This window comes from Styela clava, chromosome 1, assembly GCF_964204865.1.
Source record: "Styela clava chromosome 1, kaStyClav1.hap1.2, whole genome shotgun sequence".
Classification (NCBI taxonomy): domain Eukaryota; kingdom Metazoa; phylum Chordata; class Ascidiacea; order Stolidobranchia; family Styelidae; genus Styela; species Styela clava.
In genome coordinates this window covers 31,780,554-31,800,919 of record NC_135250.1, presented here as the reverse complement: position 1 = coordinate 31,800,919, position 20,366 = coordinate 31,780,554, and the positions used below count along the sequence as shown (strand labels likewise).

At 37.8% G+C, this 20,366-nt stretch overlaps 1 protein-coding gene and 2 long non-coding RNA genes across 3 annotated transcripts in view; 2 read left to right on the top strand and 1 right to left on the bottom strand.

Annotated features, from left to right (window-relative positions):
* The window catches only part of LOC120335191 (angiopoietin-1 receptor-like), a 34,939-nt gene extending 31,428 nt beyond the window's left edge, over positions 1-3,511 (top strand). The window contains exons 30-31 of the mRNA XM_078113529.1: positions 538-643; positions 2,106-3,511. Of these exons, the coding sequence (XP_077969655.1) occupies positions 538-643; positions 2,106-2,177 (178 nt within the window). The 3' untranslated portion in view covers positions 2,178-3,511. The remainder of the gene's footprint in view (positions 1-537; positions 644-2,105) is intronic.
* Positions 3,512-6,835: 3,324 nt separating this feature from the next.
* LOC120335202 (uncharacterized) lies at positions 6,836-8,717 on the top strand. Its single transcript, XR_005568644.2, has 2 exons — positions 6,836-7,078; positions 8,060-8,717. It is a non-coding gene; the product is annotated as an uncharacterized LOC120335202 (long non-coding RNA).
* Positions 8,718-18,396: 9,679 nt separating this feature from the next.
* Positions 18,397-20,019, bottom strand: LOC144420835 (uncharacterized). The gene is made up of 3 exons (XR_013474752.1): positions 19,601-20,019; positions 19,117-19,206; positions 18,397-18,599 (listed from the first exon to the last, which is right to left on the bottom strand). It is a non-coding gene; the product is annotated as an uncharacterized LOC144420835 (long non-coding RNA).
* Between the last annotated feature and the right edge of the window lie 347 nt (positions 20,020-20,366).

Here is a 20,366-nt window from a genome sequence, read left to right as displayed (position 1 = left end):
TTTTCCCGAATTGTCGAGTAGAATCCTAAACAGCTTTTTTTTAGATTGTTGCATAATTGCAACCAACTGCATATTCGAATTTTACCGATTTTGTGCTGTGGTTGGAAAATTAGATTCCAAGAGTGCAAGTCAGGATAGAGAAAAATATTTGCGATTGGCGAAATTTCGGTATACAAAATACTTCCAATATTTACAGCAATGGAACAATTTTGTTAACCGATAATTAGAATGTCATTGAGTTGGAAATAGGATGAACCCTAAGAATATTAGATTAAGTTTAGGGCTATTCTGCCCTAAAATATTTTTTATCACCTGATTGTAATAATTTGAAGACCTGATTTCGGAATCTGTTTAGAAAAATACATTTTTACCCCAGTAGAAGCTTCAAATAACTATATTACTTGACCATTTTTGTCCAATCGTAATACAATTTTGAAGGTTACACGAGCAATCCAAAAAGTGATCGAATTATAGGAATGAACGAAGGGTTTCGGAAAATCTGATATAAACCATAATGTATTTTTCAATCTGTTTCAGATACAAATTAATGTCGCAATGTTGGAAAAATCGTCCTTATGATCGGCCTTCATTTTCACAACTCTGTGTTGCTTTAAGAAGAATGATTGATGCCAGAAGTAGCAGGGTATGTAGGCTTGACTAGTATTAAGTTAATTTTAATCTCTATTAAAGAGATTAAAAGCATTTTTGGTATGTAGGCTTGTTTCAATATTAATTTCATCCAATGTGCAATAAAGTGTTTCTCAATCGAGTGTTAGCGTACCATTGAGCGTCCCAATAGTATTTTCACGGGGCCTCGAGAACTGAATTTTGGGGTCACAAACACAAAAATGGTAAAGAAATTGTTTTCCTGATTTGAATAAGGAAGTTCTGGAAATCTAATTTCCAATATGACAGACTATAAAATGTCGTTCGTTGGGCTTATCGACTGTTCTATATGGAATTCAAAATGATTTTTAGATATAAAAAAGGACTTTACTCTGGCTCACTAAAAGTGCCTGGCTTGCAAAATGCTATGGTATTGCTTGTGCCTACTAAAACCTGTGTGGCGCACTGAACTGGAAATACATGGAACGCTCTTTTCTCTCGTTTTACGTTGTCGCAGCGCGGGACAACTTGATCGCCGCCATCTTGGCATTTATGCTTTCAAAGTTTTTTTATGTTGTATTTGTTTTGGCCAGTTTTTGGTCCATTTTAGTACCCAGCGCACCACATATGGATGTATATGTGACTTTTTCTCGGTATTCAAACACAAATATACTAGAGTTGGGAATTTATAGCCTGATGTGGAAAAATTTGGTTGTTCAGGCGATTATACAATAAATATAAGTGAAAACAATTGTTTTTGCCTCACATCACAAAAATGCAATAACCTCCACGTGGAAGATTTCACCTAAGCAGTTTAGTTGGTACTCCCGTAGTCTGTGTACCAGATTGGGGTTAGGCCATAACTTTATTCCGACTTTCCTAATTCTAGTTCTATTACGAGTTCGGGGGTTGTGTGTGTGTTAGCAAAGTGAATATATCCTGTGCCTATTGGTTTCTGTCTCTTTATACAACTTGATGTAGAGTAGGCAAACAATATTAGTTACCTCCATATTGGTATATGCACTTATGGAGCGCTCTTCAGTTCTATTTATATGTACAGCTCGGATACTTCGGAACCACGCTACGCAATGATATTGAGATCGCTACGCAAAATACTTAAGGCGATAAAACAAAGCCAAATACAGGAAAACGGGGAAGCGTCGTTTTGATACATTGGCCATATTATTAACCACAATTTTCGCCAAATCATAAACTGCCAAAATTAGCGCCGTAGGGTGGGCTGGGATACACTAGCGTTTGATACATAATGAGAAGCGAATCAAGATCAGGCGAATATGCGAGAAAAATCGACGCAAATGATTGATTTCTGCCAAATCCCATAAGAAATGCACTACGCGCTTCGGAAAAGTTGGATGTCTATCGTCAAAACGAGAGAGCCTTCAAATGGTCCCACGGAAACGTGAGAGAAGCGCATTCTATTTATATATCTCTGTGGTGTGGCGTTGTTGATGATTTTAATATTTCAAGTTTTCGTTTAGAATTACGTCAACACATCGGTTTTCGAGAACTTCATGTTCGCAACGATTGATGCAAATGAAGAGGAAGGATGATTGACAGATTTCATCGACAGTGAAGACAAAATTAATTTTCAATCCTTTGTTCATTTTGTTCCGCACCACGGTTGCGGAAAATTCCCACACGCAAATATGTTCCGGGAATCATCGATTTGAGTTACTGGACCTCATATCCAGTTCTGATGTACATTTTGTGTTATAAAAACCAGTTTATGAACTTCAAATAATATTTGTGAAAATCAGTCGTGGAGTGGTTCACGTGACTGCCGGTTGGTTAGGAGTCCCTCATTAACAATAATCTTAATTTATATTCGACTTTAAATATAACTGAATTAGAATATGTGATTTGTTATTATATTGAAGTGGTTTTCATACTTTTTAAGCCGAGTCCTTCTTTGTCAAGTCTCGCGCCCTATCTCAACAGTAACTGACAAACAGGATGTTACAAATAACAGATAATATGGCGAAAGTATGTTTTATTCAATAAGTCGTTGAAAATACATGGATGGGTTGGTCTTAACAAAGAAAAAAAATGTAAATGTCCAAAATAAGGCTGGCAAAATCAAATCAAACAAATCTTTTTATTTCTGATTAGCATAATGTCTCTTTAAAAATTGTCTACGCATCCTTGTGGGGCGCGCCCCACTGTTCGAGAACCACAGGTATATTCGTTTTCTTGACCCAAGTAGCATTCAAATTTAGGTCGATATATTGGTACTCTCGAAGTATGTGAACCAAGATGGCGAATACCGGAACGTAGTATGTGTACCAGGTTATGGTTAGGCCATAATTCCAGGTACAAATACGGGAGTCACGTGGCTAGTCCCCGAACTCGTAATAGGGATAAAATATGGAAAATTGGAATAAATTATGGCCTAACCCTAACCTGGTACACATACTACGTTCCGGTGTCCACCATCTTGGTTCACATACTTCGGTAGTACGGATTTCTCTTTATTCCTTTCATATTTTTACGTCATTAAATCAAAGCACGGGTGTGATTTTCTAACGTTTTATGAATATTCGGGATTTTCCATTTAGAGATATTATTGATCTTTTTGATAGTGGCGATCGTCTGAAAATCATAAATCCATTGCATTTGATTGATTTTCATGCTACTTTGACATTTATTCATTGGTTGGTTCTGGTCAAAATCGTCGAATATGCAACATAAAAAATTTTCAACTTATGAATATTTTGCTCTTAATTTGAAACTACGGATACTGCTGGTCAGACCGTAGAAGACTGATCGTGATTGAATGGACTTGATTCATTTACCTGCAATGTTATTTCAAATAGAATCATCCTTATCACCTTTGCTTTGTTTCCTCATTTTTCTCCAAAGTTTGCAAATAAAAATGTTTGTCTCAGTTTGCTCGTATTCCAGAACATTACCGTAGATCATAGCATAAGACTTACAAATAGTAGTTATGCAAATAGTAGTTATGCCTGGTATAAGATCCCCACTTCAGAGCGTAAGAATTGTTCAAGACAAAAATATATTCTCATGGCAACGAACAAGAGTACCGTGTTGAAGCTGAGAGTAGAATATGCCCTAAACAAGGGTTTTAGGAATGCTTAGAGTGAACATCAAACTTATGTGGTTCGCTGTAAAGCAGGTGTCGCAACCTTTTGTCGCTCGCGGGCTAAAATTAAGAGTAGCAAGTCATTGGCTGGCCGCCAATATTTTTAAGAAGCTAAAAACCGAACGAATGGCTGAAGGATCACATTTTCCCCACAGATCAGAAGATAAATTTAAAGCAACGCCCGCTCCTTGACTCAACTTGATCGTCTTACTTGTAGAAAAAACGTACAAATGACATTTATTGTGACACTTTTTGTTGCATCATGCTTTCTTAATAGGACACTGGATGAAGCCAAAAATAAAACATTTTCGAAATGGGAATCATTAATCCGAGTTCACAACTTGTTCTTTTTAATGTTCATTTTCGAAAACAATAGATCCCATGCATATGTACTTCAAAATATCGAAGTGAATTTTTTTCGCATGACTTGCCAAATTTGAATAGAGTTTTATATGAAGAAGGTACTTTTTATAATAAAAATCAAGCAGCGATAAATCTTTCAAATGAAATATATTTATTTTATTTTTATTTCCACATTGCATTGCATATCAAAATATTCTATTTGAATATTTTCTGCGCCATTGAACCCTTTGCACTTAGCATAAACTTTTCTGCGTTTTGTTGCCATTTGTGTAATTATAATTAAGTTATAGGACCATGAAACGAGTAGTTATGAATTATATACATGTTAGGACCAGTTATAATATAATTTAGTCTACACGTATCTAACAATAAATTCTGTTACGTAAAAAATATAACCGTAAAAACAGGTACTGCTCTAAAATACCACGGCAATTAGTTGACATTAAAATATGAGATGAACTGGTTGTTATTTAGTTTAGATACGTATTTTAGCGACATTGCGTATTTGTTATCGCCGTGAGAAAAATCTCAAGATCTGATATAAAAATTATATAATATATTTATATAGAAAATATATTCTTGAACCTAATTTGCCCCCCCCCCCCTTTTTAAATATTTTGAAAGAATAAATAAAAGGCTACTAACGAACATGTTTGCACTTTCTTTTTAAAAATCGCTCGATTGTTTTCGCCGGCATCAAATGTTATTTAGCCGTCAGAGCCGTCAACGTCTAAAACCAACAACAATAGAACTGGGGGGGGCAAAAATTAGAAAAAACTGTGACTTAAGCTTAGTTTTGACCCCGGATCATTCAAATTCTCTGGTCGTTATTTTATTTTGGATATACTATATCACAAATTGGCTTTTAAATAAATTTCTTGGATCAAGCGCCAAGTTGATGGTATTAAATCTCAACAATCCCGGTAATACCATCTAATGGGTAAAGGGAATGATGAGATGAAGTTTACCACAGAACATAGTATAAACAATGGTGATCTCTTTTAAAAAGAAAAAATAAATCAAATTTCCGTCGACATAGTCTGGGCATGAAGGCATTGTGCTGAATCCCAGTTATGTTGTCCTGGTCCGTGAAATAAAAAAAATAAAAATAAAATGAAAAAAGGCTTATGGAATAGGCCTACTGAAATCACAAATTGATATTCATTCTACTCACAGTCATACAGACACGCTGCAGGCATCGTACAGATGAATAATATCAATATGCGGAACTCTAAAAATAATGTAACCAAACAAATTGAACACTTGATAGTTACAAATAATTTTGATTGTTAAATGTATGGGGCAGGATTGTCAGAAAAATTGAATCATCGGTCAAAATTTTTAAATAGTTGAAAAGTCTTGAAGAAATCAGACTGCGGCGCACAATCTGAATCCTAACCTGGTTCAACATACTATGTTCAGATTGTGCGCCATCTTGGTGCACATACTTCAGGAGGTTCCAAATTTTACCCTCTAGTTTCCTTGGTGTTCCGCGAGAAGAGATAAAATAAGTAGGTGTTTGTTTGAGTTTAAGAAACAGGAATCTATGTTATTCAAGAGTCTTGCTGCACTCTGACACAAATGCATTTCTATATTTCAGCCAAGACCGACTACTTATTTATCTACGATCTTGCTCTGGTGCATTCGTATGCGTAATACTCGAATTCTAAAAAAAGTCGCGGAACTTATAATAACCATGCATTGTTTTTACAGTATTTACTTTGTATCTAAGCATTTAGTTGCGTTGTCAAATCTTTCTAGAAACAAACATGGACTTCGTCAAAATAATTCTCTTTATATCTCTCATCTGTGGCTTGTTTGCGGAACAATCAGTAGGCTACCGGGTAAGATTTGATTCGAATACGATTAATCTCTAAATCATGGGTCGACAACCTACGGCCCGCGGAGTAATATAATCCGGCCAGCGACGCTTTATTCAATTATAGTAACAAAATAGCTGTTTTGGGGATTATATACTTTACGTAACATAATTTATTGTGAGACACGTGTAGACTAAACTATATTGTAACCTAACTAGTATATAATTCATAATTACCGTTTAATAAACCTATGATTTAATTATAATTAGAAATGGCAACAAAACGCAGAAAAGTTGATGCTAAGTGAAAAGGGTTCAATGGCGCCGAAAATATTCATATGGAATTTTTTTGTGATGCAATGCAATGAGAAAATAAATATGTATTCTATTCGACGGATTTATCACCGTTTGATTTTTATTATAAAAAGTATCATCCGTTTAGTTTTCAACTGTCTAAAAGTATGTGCGGCCCGCAAATGACTAGAAGCCTTGACTAGAATGACTCGAGTACAAAATCGAGTCAGTTATTACTCCGTTAAGATCTACTGGCTGTTGGCTAATTACGAGTAATTCACTTCAGTCGCTTCGGATGTGCAAGAAATATTGGGTCGAGTCTCAAGCCAAGTCGAATCGTGAGAATCTTGAGTCAAGTTAGGGTCGGATGACGAGTCAGCTAGGATTTCGAGTTAAGTTCGAGTTGTTTCAGTCAAATTATTCAAGTCAATTCGAGCCTAAGACAAATGGCGAGTCAAGTCACGCGGGTACCCGAGTCGGATCACGTATGATCACGCATGATCGAGTCAAGTTTAGTCCGATGTCGAGTCACGCAGGGAATCAAGTCAAGTTCATGTTATTGAAATCAGTTTACTCGAGTCCATGTCATGACTCGAGCTCCTTCAATGCTGACGTGTCCATGTATTTAGGCATTCATCTTTTGTTTTCAGATGAATGTGGCATCACATACAATCCTACCAAATGCTTCCGAGGAGTTGTGTATGATGCGAATAACATCACTTTCAGCGTTGCAGAATCAATCTGCAAGTCAATAAACGGAAAAACCGGCGAAAATTTACGACCTCGATCATTGCCAAGAGTTGCAGTCTCATATTCGCTCACTCATACCTGCTAGTCGATCGTTCCTTTCCGTCTGGACAGGGATGGAGTATAAGGTCAGTTTGAAATTTAGCAATCTTAAATCCTGCCGTACTTTGTCAATGGTCATTAGCAAAAATTTTCATTTTCACCTAAAACAGTGGTTCTAAATCTTTTTTCGAAACTCATTGTTCTCCCCTCCCTATGCATAAAAATACGTTATTTGTTCAATTCTCGATGAATACTTTGCTAGTGTTATTCGAAAGTCACACTCTCGTTTTTGTGCAGTCTAAGTAGTTTATTATGTGTTCGTAGAGAAGTATTATAATAGACTCGGGTTTCAAATAGCGATTGTCATAATGGCGACTTCAAAATAGCGACGTAATCAAGTGAGCGACTGTCAAAACAGCGATTGTCATAATGGCGACCGCATTAAAAAAGCGACTGTTGTGATAGCGTTAGGGTTAGTCCAAATAAATGTTGTGTTCGTAAAGACGTATTATAATAGGCTCGGGTTCCAAATAGCGATTGTCATAATGGCGACTACAAAATAGCGACGTAATCAAGTGAGCGACTGTCAAAACAGCGACTATCATAATGGCGACCGCATTAAAACAGCGACTGTTATGATAGCGTTAGGGTTAGTCCAAATAAATGTTGTTTTAAAGTCTCTTTTGGTTTCAATCATTCACTACGCAGTGTTTGCCTGTTTGTGCGTACATACATGTGTAGAGAGGTCCCTAACCCTAACTCTAACACGAGTTAAGTCGCTATCATAACAGTCGCTGTTTTAATGTGGGCGCCATTAGGACAGTCGCTGTTTTGACATTAGTTCACTTGATTACGTCGCTTTTATGAAGTCGCCATTATGGCAGTCGCTGATTTGACAGTCGCTATCAGACCTGGATACCAATATAATAGTATTGAAAAACTAAAAATATTAGTAAAACTACAGAGAAATCAAAGCAAAATTCCTCCCTGGCTTGGAAACGTTGATCCGATATGACAGTTGCATTTTGAGCAACAAATTTTGAAAATGTTTTTTTTTATTGTTACAGAACAATCAGCTTTTGCTGTCCAATGGTGAAGTGAGCAATATAGACAATTGGCTTTGGAGTTTTCCGTACGACGAACCATCCCGCACAAACGTTGCTTTTCGTGTCGAAAAAGATCTTACGTATCAGGGGGGAATAGGCAATGATCCTTCATTCATGCCATTAAGCGGTGTCATTTGTGAAATATAAAACGAGCTCCAAACCTGACAGAACTTCGTTGACGGACTGAATGATATGAACGACAAAGAGTTGAATTCTTACTTTATTATCGTATTTTAGGGCTCTTGTGGCACATCGTCAGCAAATTTCTTAGATTCGGGTTTTGTTCATACATCATCGAACTATGGCTGTTTCCCCGACCTTCGACCCCTCAAAAACTCTCGATTTACTTTATTATTGCAAAATTTTCAACGCGGATTTTGAGAGTGTTTTTTCAAACTGCCTCACATGTTCAAAACCACCATTTTTATTTAATAAACCATGTGCTGATAGCCATTCTCAATACCCTTTATCGCAACTTTTGCGGTATAAATTTTTGATTGTTGCAACTAAACTAAGGAAGACATGATGACAATTAAGTTACTATTTTTTTGGTACACAATTAACTAAAAACCAACAAATAACTCGCACTCTACCAAAAAGAGGCAATGTTTGCTACCACATTTGACGTCATCGTTGACCTTTTGTTGATTGGTCATTGTTACAAAAATAAAAAAAATAAATCGATGCTCGGAGAACGGATCGGTTTCTAAGGAATATCGGTTACCGTACAAACCTTATTTAACCAAATTCCTCAATATTTTTATGGCGGTTTTATTCAAAGAAAATCTAAAACGGTTGTTTGTTCATGAAACAATAGTACTGGTTCTGGTTTTGAGTTTAGATAATAAAGCACTGCCTGATCCATACATTAGGCGCACCCACTTGTAAGACGAACGATCATTTTTTGTTTCAAAGAGTGCTTATGATCTGTAAAATAAGGTAGTTATATTATTTCTTTACTATCATCAACCATGTAACCCATTACTTGAATTGGTCCTGTTGTGTATTGAAACTTTTGCTCATAAAATAAAATGCATAGATGTCTCCATGTGATTTCTGTATATAACCAAGATTGATAATAAACATTGATTCGATAATTTGTGAGTTTTTGTTGTTATTGCTTGTCAGTTTATGGGAATCAGACAAAATAGGCAGTCAACCGTGAAATATAAATTACTCATGCGTGAAAGTGACCACGCCTACCATATGTATGATTATCTAGGGTTAGAGCTGGTATATTACTGAGAGTATAAAAATTGATTCGATAATTTGTAGGTTTTTTTTGGGTATTGCTTCGTCAGTTGATGGGAAGCAGACAAAAAGGCAGTCGATCGTGAAATAGAAATTACTCATGCGTGAAAGTGACCACGCCTACCATATGTATGATTATCTCGGGCTGGTATATTACTGAGAGAATGAAAATTGATTCGATAATTTGTGATTTTTTTGGGTATTGCTTCGTCAGTTGATGGAAAGCAGACAAAAAGGCAGTCAATCGTGAAATAGAAATTACTCATGCGTGAAAGTGACCACGCCTACCATTTGTAATTTTTTTGGGGGTTTTGCTAGGTCAGTTTATGCCTACCATATGTATGATTATCTCGGGTCATTGGCGCAGCCATTGAGGGGAGTCGGGGTCGAAACCCTCATTTTGAGTTTTTTTGAAAACTGAAAAAGTCGCCAATAACGCGTGCAATTGCCTTCTGCTAAAATCGCCGAATTTTATCATCTGACGTGATTTTTAGAATGTAAACGCCTTTTTATTGGTGCTTATTGTCTCTAAATCACAAATTTTCCACAAATTTGTGCCACGATAACGATGATAATTTTTTTTGTACTCGCATGGAATTGTGCATATACTCTCATCGACGGCGAGATTCTAAGGACAAATTAAGGAGTAAATCCGCGACCAAATTTATTTGATTGAAAAGCCGCAATATACCATACTGGAAATAAAACCGTGAACAATATAAGTTTTGTTGAGGCCCGCAACAGACTAAAAATTATTTTCTAGGCATTAAAAATCGCAAAATTTCATGTGCCTACGGCATTCTTCACGTTTGGTCGGTGTTTAGAAACATATCGTCACTAAAATCGAAACAAGGTGAATTGTGGGCGGGAATTACCTTTCCTATCCATTACTTTAAAATTGCCGTCAAAATGTTCCTGTTAACCTTAAACAAGGTTTAGAACGCGCAGATTTCTTATGATGTATAAGATAATTAATCTAAAGTATATTCAACCAATTTTTATTGTGCTGGAATAAAATTTACACGTGAGATTTTACAGCAGATTTACGAATTTTTTGAAACGTTTTATCTTTAAAAATAATCGGAGTGGCAGCATTGCGATTGAGCGGAGTCAGTGTTAAAAGTACATCTCAAATTTTTCGAATTCGCAAGAAAGAAAAAAAAACACGGATCAAAACAATATATAATAGGGCAGTTTACCACACATTTTAAGTCCGCGGAATGCCGTGGCATTTTAGAGTGGCCCTTGTTTTGTCGACGCAACCGCAGTTTAAATTGAAGACAATTAAATTAACAAAGCAAGACATTTTAAATATCCCCATACCGGTCATGGATTGATTACTTTGCACAGCAGAAAAATCATTTTTCGTTGAAAAAGTCGTCTTTTTTAACAAGTGACGTATCGCGGCGACTGTTCGGCGTGGATTTCGAGTCGGTGAACATGTATTTTTGATTTACTGATATAACCTACTTTATATGTATTTTCATTGTATGAAGTAAAATTGTTGGAATTTTATATCAGATATTGAGATTTTTTTAACGGCGATGACGAGTTTGCAAGATTGCGAAAATACGTATAAAAATTAAATACATCAGGCAGCGTATCTCATATTTTCATGTCAACAGATCGCCATTGTTATTTTATTGTAGGGATGTTTTTATTTAGACGCAAGAAGTCGCAACCGCTAGATACTTTGGACACAATTAAATTAATATATAATAGAAATGTTTTTATTATGACTTAAGAAGTCGCAACGGCGAGTTTCGTTGGACACAATAAATTAATATAGAGGGACATTTCATAAATCTCGTAATTGTCAAGGATTGAATATTTTACACGACAGAAAATTATCATACACTAAAAAGGCGGCTCTTTTCGCGAGCGCGTAATCGCCGTGACTGTTACAGACGGCAATGAGAATTTCCGATTTTGACCCCCCCCCCCCCCCTTTTTAAAAATCTGACTGACTGCGCGCCTGTCTTGGGTTGTGGCTGGGTATATTACTGAGAAAATCTCAAATTTCCTTGCATTAGTGACGGAGGCTTTGTAAAAAAGATCCCACATTTTGACACTGTTTATTTCAGTTGTTCTCAAACTGTAGGGCCGACCGACAAAGGGGCGTAGACAATTTTTTGATGGGGTGTGAAGCTAATTGAAAATGAAAATATTGTTAGATCTTGCCCGCCTTATTTTGGATACTTACATTTCTTTATTGTTTAAAGATCGCGATTCCATCCACGTATTTTCAACGTGTTTTTTTTCTAGTCTAGTCTAGTTCGCCTATATAGCCTAGTTAAATTCGCCTAGCTTTTTTCGATATTACACCCTTGGATGCCGCTGCTCGGGAACCAGCTTTGGTTTTCCACAGCTTCCCTTCCCCAATTGAAATGTGTAATTTTTTTCTTTTCGTATTTTGTGTAAAACTCGCCTTTTTTCCGACTGGACTTGCCTTGGAGATCCCAAGAAAAAACTTAAGATAATATTGAATCTTCCACCATCCTGAAAAAGAAATCCTGGTGTCAACTGTGAAATATGAAAACCAGCTCAAAATCTCACAGAACTTCTACGACGAATTTAAAACTTTCTCTTTCTGTGGCGGTTCTGTGATCGCGATTTGGTGGTGACGCGAAGTCGTGTGCTGTCTAATGTAAAAGATCAGATACCCGTACTAGTAAGCTTTAGAGTATTGGAGTATTTGGTTGTATTAAGTTTGCAGATATAACTGAATAATGTTAAATTAATAGCTGTAATATAATACTCTTATGTGGAATGTAAAATCGTGTAAAACGGTAGATGCTCAATTGATCCCAGAACATCGGGTTCGATCTGCTACTTTGGGACTCTAAAGATGTCGACAACAAGGTCCAGCGCTGTTCCTCCTGAACCCCCTAAGCGCAAGAGTCCGACTGAGCGTCAAGCTACTGGCTCTTCTGCTGTAGCCAAAGCAACATCTCTGACTTGGTCACTGTACTAGAGAGCACAATTCTCAAAACCCTAAGACTCGAAATACCGGCAATAATCGAACAACACCTGGAAAAACTTGCTTTTGATATCTCCTCAACTACTCCTACCAGCATTGGCATCCAGGAATCCTTATCATCCTTGGATGAATCATTGAAGGAAGTAAAAACTCAATTATCCTCTTTCGGTCTGATCAAAGATGAAATAGCTGAGATAAAAAAAGGCCAAGATTTTATTTCGAAACAATTTGACGAACTGAATGCTAATTACAAAGAACTAAACAAAATCACATCTAAGAGCAATAAAAAAATTCGAGAACTTGAACAAATAGTCGACGAGTTAGAAGATGAACTGGATATACTGACAGAGCGACAACAAGATCAGGAACGCATTTCCAGGCTTGTTAACCTAGAATTTCACAGCATCCCGTACTCATCAGATGAAGTCTGTGAAGATATAATAACAAAGGTAACAGCAAAGATCAATATACAACTGCAACCATATGACATTTCTAATTGCCATCGGATGTCAAAAAAACAACAAGTTGAAACCTTCACCAATTATAGTACAATTCATCAATAGAAAAACCAGGTTTCAAATATTAAAAAATCGACGTCACATCAGAACTGCCAACCTTCGAGAGATTTTTCCTCGATATTGTCCATCAACAAAAATTTTCGTGGTTGAAAACCTGACAGATGCAAACAAGGATTTATTTTTTAAAGCTAAAGACCTCAAGAACAATTGTGGTTACAAATATTTGTGGACCCACAATGGAAAAGTACTAATAAAAAAGAACGAAATGACAAGCAACATTCCTATTATAACTGAAGATGACCTTTCACTAATCAAGTAGGTCACTCAATTGTATGTTTTATACATCTACATTGTAAGGTACAACTAATATGTATTGTCCTTATGTGTACTAATCTATTTATACTTTCTATAATCACACATTTCACTTATACTCTCTTGCTAATAATTTTCAATTCCGATCATGGCCAAGGGTGACCCTTAATTAGTACCTTCTATTGACACTGCTGCTTGCTTCGATATAGAAGTTCCAAATTTGAATTCCATTCAGTCCTTATCTGATTTATTTATTTTTCACATGAATATTCGTTCCCTGGAAAAAATATTGACCATTTGATCACACTTTTATCAAATTTAACATCCTCTCCACATATAATTGCAATAACCGAATCAAAGTTATCCAATAACTATGTTTCTAACATTGCAAGTGATGGCTATAGTTTTATTCATATGCCATCTTTCACTAAAGCAGGTGGTGTTGGTGCATTTTTTAGGAATGACCTAGCATTTACTGAAATTTCGAATTACAACCTTAACTATCCTAATTGTGAAAATATATGATTGGAGATTAGTTTGGCCAACACTGTCAAAAGATTAGTCATCGGCATAATCTATAAACACCCCCGTAATGATATTCCTTGCTTTACTGACATATTTGAATCAACTCTGTCTAAATTGGCTAATAAACATTTTTTGATATTAGGAGATTTTAATATCAATTTACTTTCAACATCAACTAATATCCAAATTGGAAATTATGTCAATATTGTGGCGAACCACTTACCTAATAATAGCCGTTATGAGTCACAATTGTTTTGTTTATGTTTTTGTCACGCATGATTACTTACGTGCTTTTCTTACGATAACTTGTCATTCTGTTTTCTGTTCGCTTGTCGTTAACATTGCTTCGTTATGAATTAAACATCAACATAATTGAAAGTCTTTTCTTGTTAGAAAGAAGTTAGTTCGCTTCAAATGGTGACCCCGACCTCAAAAGCATACTTTTGAGTAAAGAATACGCACATAACGAAGAATATGAGTGAAGACAACAAAGTAGGCCTAACAGCGGTATCATTAAAGCTGCCGATTTTCTGGACTAAAAATCCTGCCGTTTGGTTCCACCAAGTCGAAGCGCAGTTCGCTGTTCGAAATATCACAACAGATGAAACAAAATACCACTACGTGGTTGCCACTCTGGATGACAATACCGCTGCCAGCATTCTTAATGTTCTCAATAACCCGCCGGAAACGAACAAGTACCAAGATCTCAAAGAGAAGCTCACTACTAAATGTTCGCTAACGGATCCTGAACGAGCTGCGCGCCTTTGTTCAATGCCTGGACTAGGGGATGGAACGGCAACGGAACTTATGGACAACATGCTTGCATTGTATCCAGTAGGTAAGACACCTGATTTCTTATTTCGCCATTTGTTCGTCAGTCATCTGCCACCAGACGTCCGGTCTCAACTTACAGACATTTTAACAACCACGGGCGACGATTTTCGGAAGCTGGCAAGGAAAGCAGATGATATTTTAACTGCGAAAGGCTATGAGGTGACAAACGCTGTACAAAAAACCAGTTCGTTCGAACCATCTCATGTTTTGTCTGAAATGTGTTTTTATCACAGGAAATTCGGCAAGAAAGCCAAAAAATGTCGCCCGCCATGTTCTTTTGTGGTTTCGGAAAACGCCATAGCCGACCGTCAGTAACCTCTTTGGCGGTCGGCGATTCAAACCTTTATTACGTCACAGACAAAAACTCTGGAAGCAGTTTTTTAGTTGATACGGGTGCACAAGTCAGCGTGCTGCCTGCCACCGGTCATGACCGTCGTTACGGGCGACCAGGACAAGCACTTTTGGCAGCTAATGGCACCTCAATTACGACATATGGCACACGAAAAGTGCCGTTGACTATATGCGGTAGAAATTTTACCTGGAAATTCACATTAGCCAATGTTTCACGGGCAATTATCGGGGGAGATTTTTTGCGCTCTCACGGACTTTTGGTTGACATCAGGGGCAAACGACTTATCGAGGCAAGCACATACGCTTGTATTCCAACCAGAACGATTACTGGCACCCCGCCTTGCCTTCACTACGTAGCCGAAAACGATTTTGCCAAAATTCTGAACGAATTTCCTGATTTAACGCGCCCCACATTCAGCAACCCGACCACTGCACACGCGGTAAAGCATCATATTGTTACAGAAGGCCCCCCGGTGCACGCAAGGGCTCGAAGATTGCACCCCGATAAGCTAGCCGCGGCAAAGGCAGAGTTTGATAACATGATTGAACTCGGAATCATCCGACCCTCAAATAGCCCCTGGGCGTCTGCGCTTCACATCGTACCTAAACAGGACGGCGGGTGGCGCCCATGTGGAGACTACAGACGTCTCAATGATATGACCGTGCCTGACCGCTACCCAGTCCCAAACATACAAGATTTTACGGCTCGTCTTGCGGGAAGGACAATTTTCTCTAAAGTGGATCTTGTTCGCGGTTATCATCAAATACCTATTCATGAACAAGATATCCCCAAAACTGCCATTATTACACCGTTTGGCCTATTTGAATTTCTCCGCATGCCGTTTGGGCTTAAAAACGTCGCCCAGGTATTCCAGCGTTTAATGGATACCATCTGTCGAGGTTTGCCTTTCGTATTTGTCTATCTTGACGACATCCTTATCGCCAGTACGTCTAAAGATCAACACAAAAAGGACTTGCGAAATCTTTTCCAAAGGCTAAAAAGTCACGGTATGGTTATCAATCCTGCCAAATGTAAATTCGGTTTAGGCGAATTAGAGTTCCTGGGACATACTGTTACAAAAGAGGGTGTTTTTCTTCTCCCCAATAAAGTGAAGGCGATAACTAATTTCCCTCGCCCTTCATCTGTAAAAGGCCTTCAAGAGTTTCTTGGCATGGTTAATTTCTATCATCGGTTTTTGCCCAAAGCTGCCCAAATAATGCAACCACTATTCGCAGCACTTTCCGGCCTGCCCAAGAAGTCGAAGGTTTTGCCCGAATGGACTGACAGTATGATATGTGCTTTTGAAAAAACCAAGAAAGTACTGGCAAATGCAGTTATGCTTACACATCCACAACCAAACGCACCAACTGCCCTCACAGTCGACGCTTCGGACGTTGCCTTAGGGGGTGTTCTCGAGCAAAAGTTAAATGGATCTTGGAAGCCAATTGCATTTTATAGTAGACAGCTACGCAAACCCGAGACGAAATACAGTGCATTCGACAAGGAACTTTTGGCCGTTTACTTAGGAATACGACATTTTCGTTATTTTCTCGAAGCACGACCCTTCACGGTTTTTACAGATCACAAACCCCTCACTTTTGCTATGGCAAAAGTCTCTGAGCCATGGTCAGCGCGACAACAGCGTCACCTCAATTTCATATCTGAATACACAACAGATATACAACATATTTCCGGTAAGGATAATACTGTCGCCGACGCCCTGTCGCGCGCGGTCATCAACGACATCAATGACGGCATCGATTATGAAATTATGGCCACAGATCAACTAAACGACAAGGATACACAGGCTTACCGCACTGCTATCACCGGCATTCGTGTCGAAGATGTCCCTTTTTGCAACGGCAAATTTACATTGCTGTGTGACGTATCTACGGGTAGACCACGACCTATAGTGCCTGCCAGCTGGCGCAGAAAAATTTTTGATGCGGTTCACGGGCTCTCGCGTCCAGGCATACGTACCACTCGCAAACTGATCTCACAAAAATTTGTGTGGCATGGTCTTTCCAAACAAATTGGACAATGGGCCAAAACATGCCTGGAATGCCAAAAGTCTAAAATAAATCGTCATATACGCGCCCCTTTAGAAGATTTCAAAATGCCAGACAAACGTTTTGACCATATCAACATTGACTTAGTTGGTCCTTTACCACCATCACAAGGATACAATTACCTTCTTACAATAGTAGATCGTTTCACAAGGTGGCCAGAAGCCATTCCCCTCAAAGACATATCAACTATGTCTTGTGCCCGAGCTTTCCTGTCAAATTGGGTTGCCCGTTTTGGTGTTCCACTTCACATTTCTTCTGACCGAGGATCACAGTTCATTTCAGGCCTTTGGTCTGCTGTTGCCGAATTATTGGGAACAAAAATTCATCACACTACAGCCTACCACCCACAGGCAAATGGTTTGGTAGAACGTTTTCATCGAACAATGAAATCTGCCATTGAGGCACGACTCAATGATTCAAACTGGTTGGACGTGCTTCCATGGGTTTTATTGGGAATCCGCACAGCTCCGAAAGAAGATCTTACGGCATCGTCAGCTGAGCTTGTTTATGGCGCTCCCCTCACTGTCCCCGGTGATTTCATATCAGACTCTAAAGACAATAGCTGCCCGACCACAAATCTTCGGCTTCTCAGAGAAAGAGTAGGATCATTGGCTCCAATTCCTACGTCGCACCATGGTCCTTTCAGAGCAAGAATGCCAGCCGCACTCAATCAAGCCAAGTTCGTGTTTATTCGTCGTGACGCACACCGATCTCCTCTACAAAGACCTTATGAAGGACCATTCGAAGTTTTGCAACATGGGAATAAAACTTTCAAAGTACAGATTGGAAACCGAAACGAAACTATTTCTGTTGACAGGTTAAAGCCAGCTCATCTTGATCTCGACCATCCTGTTTCTGTATTCATTCCTAAACCAAGAGGACGTCCTCCAATCCCTAAAACAACAACGAACAATCAGCGTTCTACAGACGATCGTTCATCCGAACCTACAACCGGTTATGATTACAGAACCAAATTTGGTAGAAAAACTCGTAAACCCACTAGATTTTTATAACTCATTCCGTCTGGGGGGGTAGTGTGGCGAACCACTTAACTAATAATAGCCGTTATGAGTCACAATTGTTTTGTTTATGTTTTTGTCACGCATGATTACTTACGTGCTTTTCTTACGATAACTTGTCATTCTGTTTTCTGTTCGCTTGTCGTTAACATTGCTTTGTTATGGATTAAACATCAACATAATTGAAAGTCTTTTCTTGTTAGAAAGAAGTTAGTTCGCTTCAATATGCTTAATTCCCATAATGCTATTTCTCTAATAAACAAGCCAAGCCAATAAACTTAACAAGAGTTAGTAATACATCAGCAACTCTTATTGACCATATATATAATAATATGACAAATTTACAATTCAATTCCTATGTTATACTGTCAGATATCTCTGACCATTTCCCAATCATGTGCTGTATTAATGGCATAAAACCAACTTACTCAAATGACTGCATAATGTTAAGGGATATGTCCTCTTTTTCGACCGACTCCTTTCGTATAGATGCACAGTGCATTAATAACCAGTTTACCAGAATGCAACTAAATACTCAAAACTTTGATATTTTGTTTGATGAATTCATTCAGTCACTTGTTGACTTGATTGACCGCCATGTCCCTCTACGTCCACTCTCACGACGTCAGAAAAGATTACACCTAAAACCATGGATAACTAAAGGGATAACTAAATCCCACTTTTTGGAGGGTACCAATTCCCAGCGCTCATATTTCAGAAAATACAGAAATATTTTGACGAAAGCTGTAGATAAATCCAAACAAATTTATTACCAAAATTTGATTGCCCAAAACAGAGGTGATCCTAGGTCATCTTGGAAAATTGTCAACCAAATTACCCATACTAAAAATACATCTAAACAAAAAATCGAGGAAATTCTTTCTGCAAACGGCCGAACCCTTAAAGATGGTCATTTGATTGCAACTGAATTTAACAAATATATCTCCACAATTGGCTCTAGCCTCTCAGACAAATTTTCAAGTGAAATGAACAGCTATAAGTCTTTCCTCCGCAATCGTGTGAGCCAGTCTATTTCCATGAGTTTGTCCACTACTAATGAAATGATGATAGAATTATCAAATTTGAAAGACAGGAAGGCAGTAGGTCCTGATAACATTCCAGCACGCTTCCTTAAATTAGTTTCTGATCTCATCTCACCTTGTTTGGCAGAATTTTTTAATTGCTCCCTGTCATTGGGCTTCTTTCCATCATCTCTCAAAGTTGCTCGGGTGATCCCACTGTTCAAATCTGGCAATAAAAAGAATGTGTCAAATCATAGACCAATATCAATCCTTTCAGCAATTGATAAAATATTCAGCGCTTGATCCATAAAATCTTGTGGATTTTTTAACCAAACATGATGTAATAAATAAATTTCAATTCGGTTTTCAGAACAATCATTCCACATAGCATGCCATTTTGGATACAATCTCATATATTTTTGATAAATTAGAAAGAAAAGAGTTCATTAGTGCAACTCTTCTAGATCTAAAGAAGGCCTTCGATACCGTAAATCATAACATTCTGGTTTTTAAGCTGAGTCATTACGGTATTAGGGGTATAGCAAATAAACTCATTTCTAGCTATTAAAGTGGAAGATCACAGTATGTTCAAGTAGGAACATATTGTTCGCTTCCCTTACCAGTGACTCTCGGAGTTCCTCAGGGCAGCTGTTTGGGCCCGTTACTATTTTTAGTTTACATTAACGACATAACACATTGCTCTTCGCTATTTTTAAAATTGTTTGCCGATGACACCAATCTCCTAGACAGTGATAAATCCTGCGCAGCCCTCCAATTAAGGGTGAACACTGAAATTTCAAAAGTAGCATATTGGATGAGGGCCAACAAATTAACAATAAACATTAATAAATCAAAGACAATGTTAATATCTCCATATAGAAGCAACTCTCAAAATGATCTGACCATCAGAATTGATGGTATGATACTTGAAAATGTCAACTCCTATAAATATCTGGGTTTATATATAGACAACAAATTGAAGTGGGATATTCAAATAGGCAATCTAGCTGTTAAATTATCCAAATCAGTTGGAATATTATATAAGCTTCGACATTTTACATCCCTAACCACTTTACGTATGATATACTACTCTTTATTTCAATCCCATATTGAATATGGCTTGTGGCATGGGGTTCAGCGAATAAGACCTTATTGCAACGCATCGAAATTTTACAGAATCGAGCAATCCGCGCCATTTCAAATGTTGGTTACCGCACTCATCTTAGTCCAATTTACCATAGCCTTCATATCATTAAAATAGTAGATGTATATAAAATCGAAGTGTGGAAATTAATGCACCAACACCACAACAAAAAACTTCCTCTAGCATTCACCAACTATTTCGCGAAGCAGAGTAATGTGCACTCATATGGTACACGGTCCTCT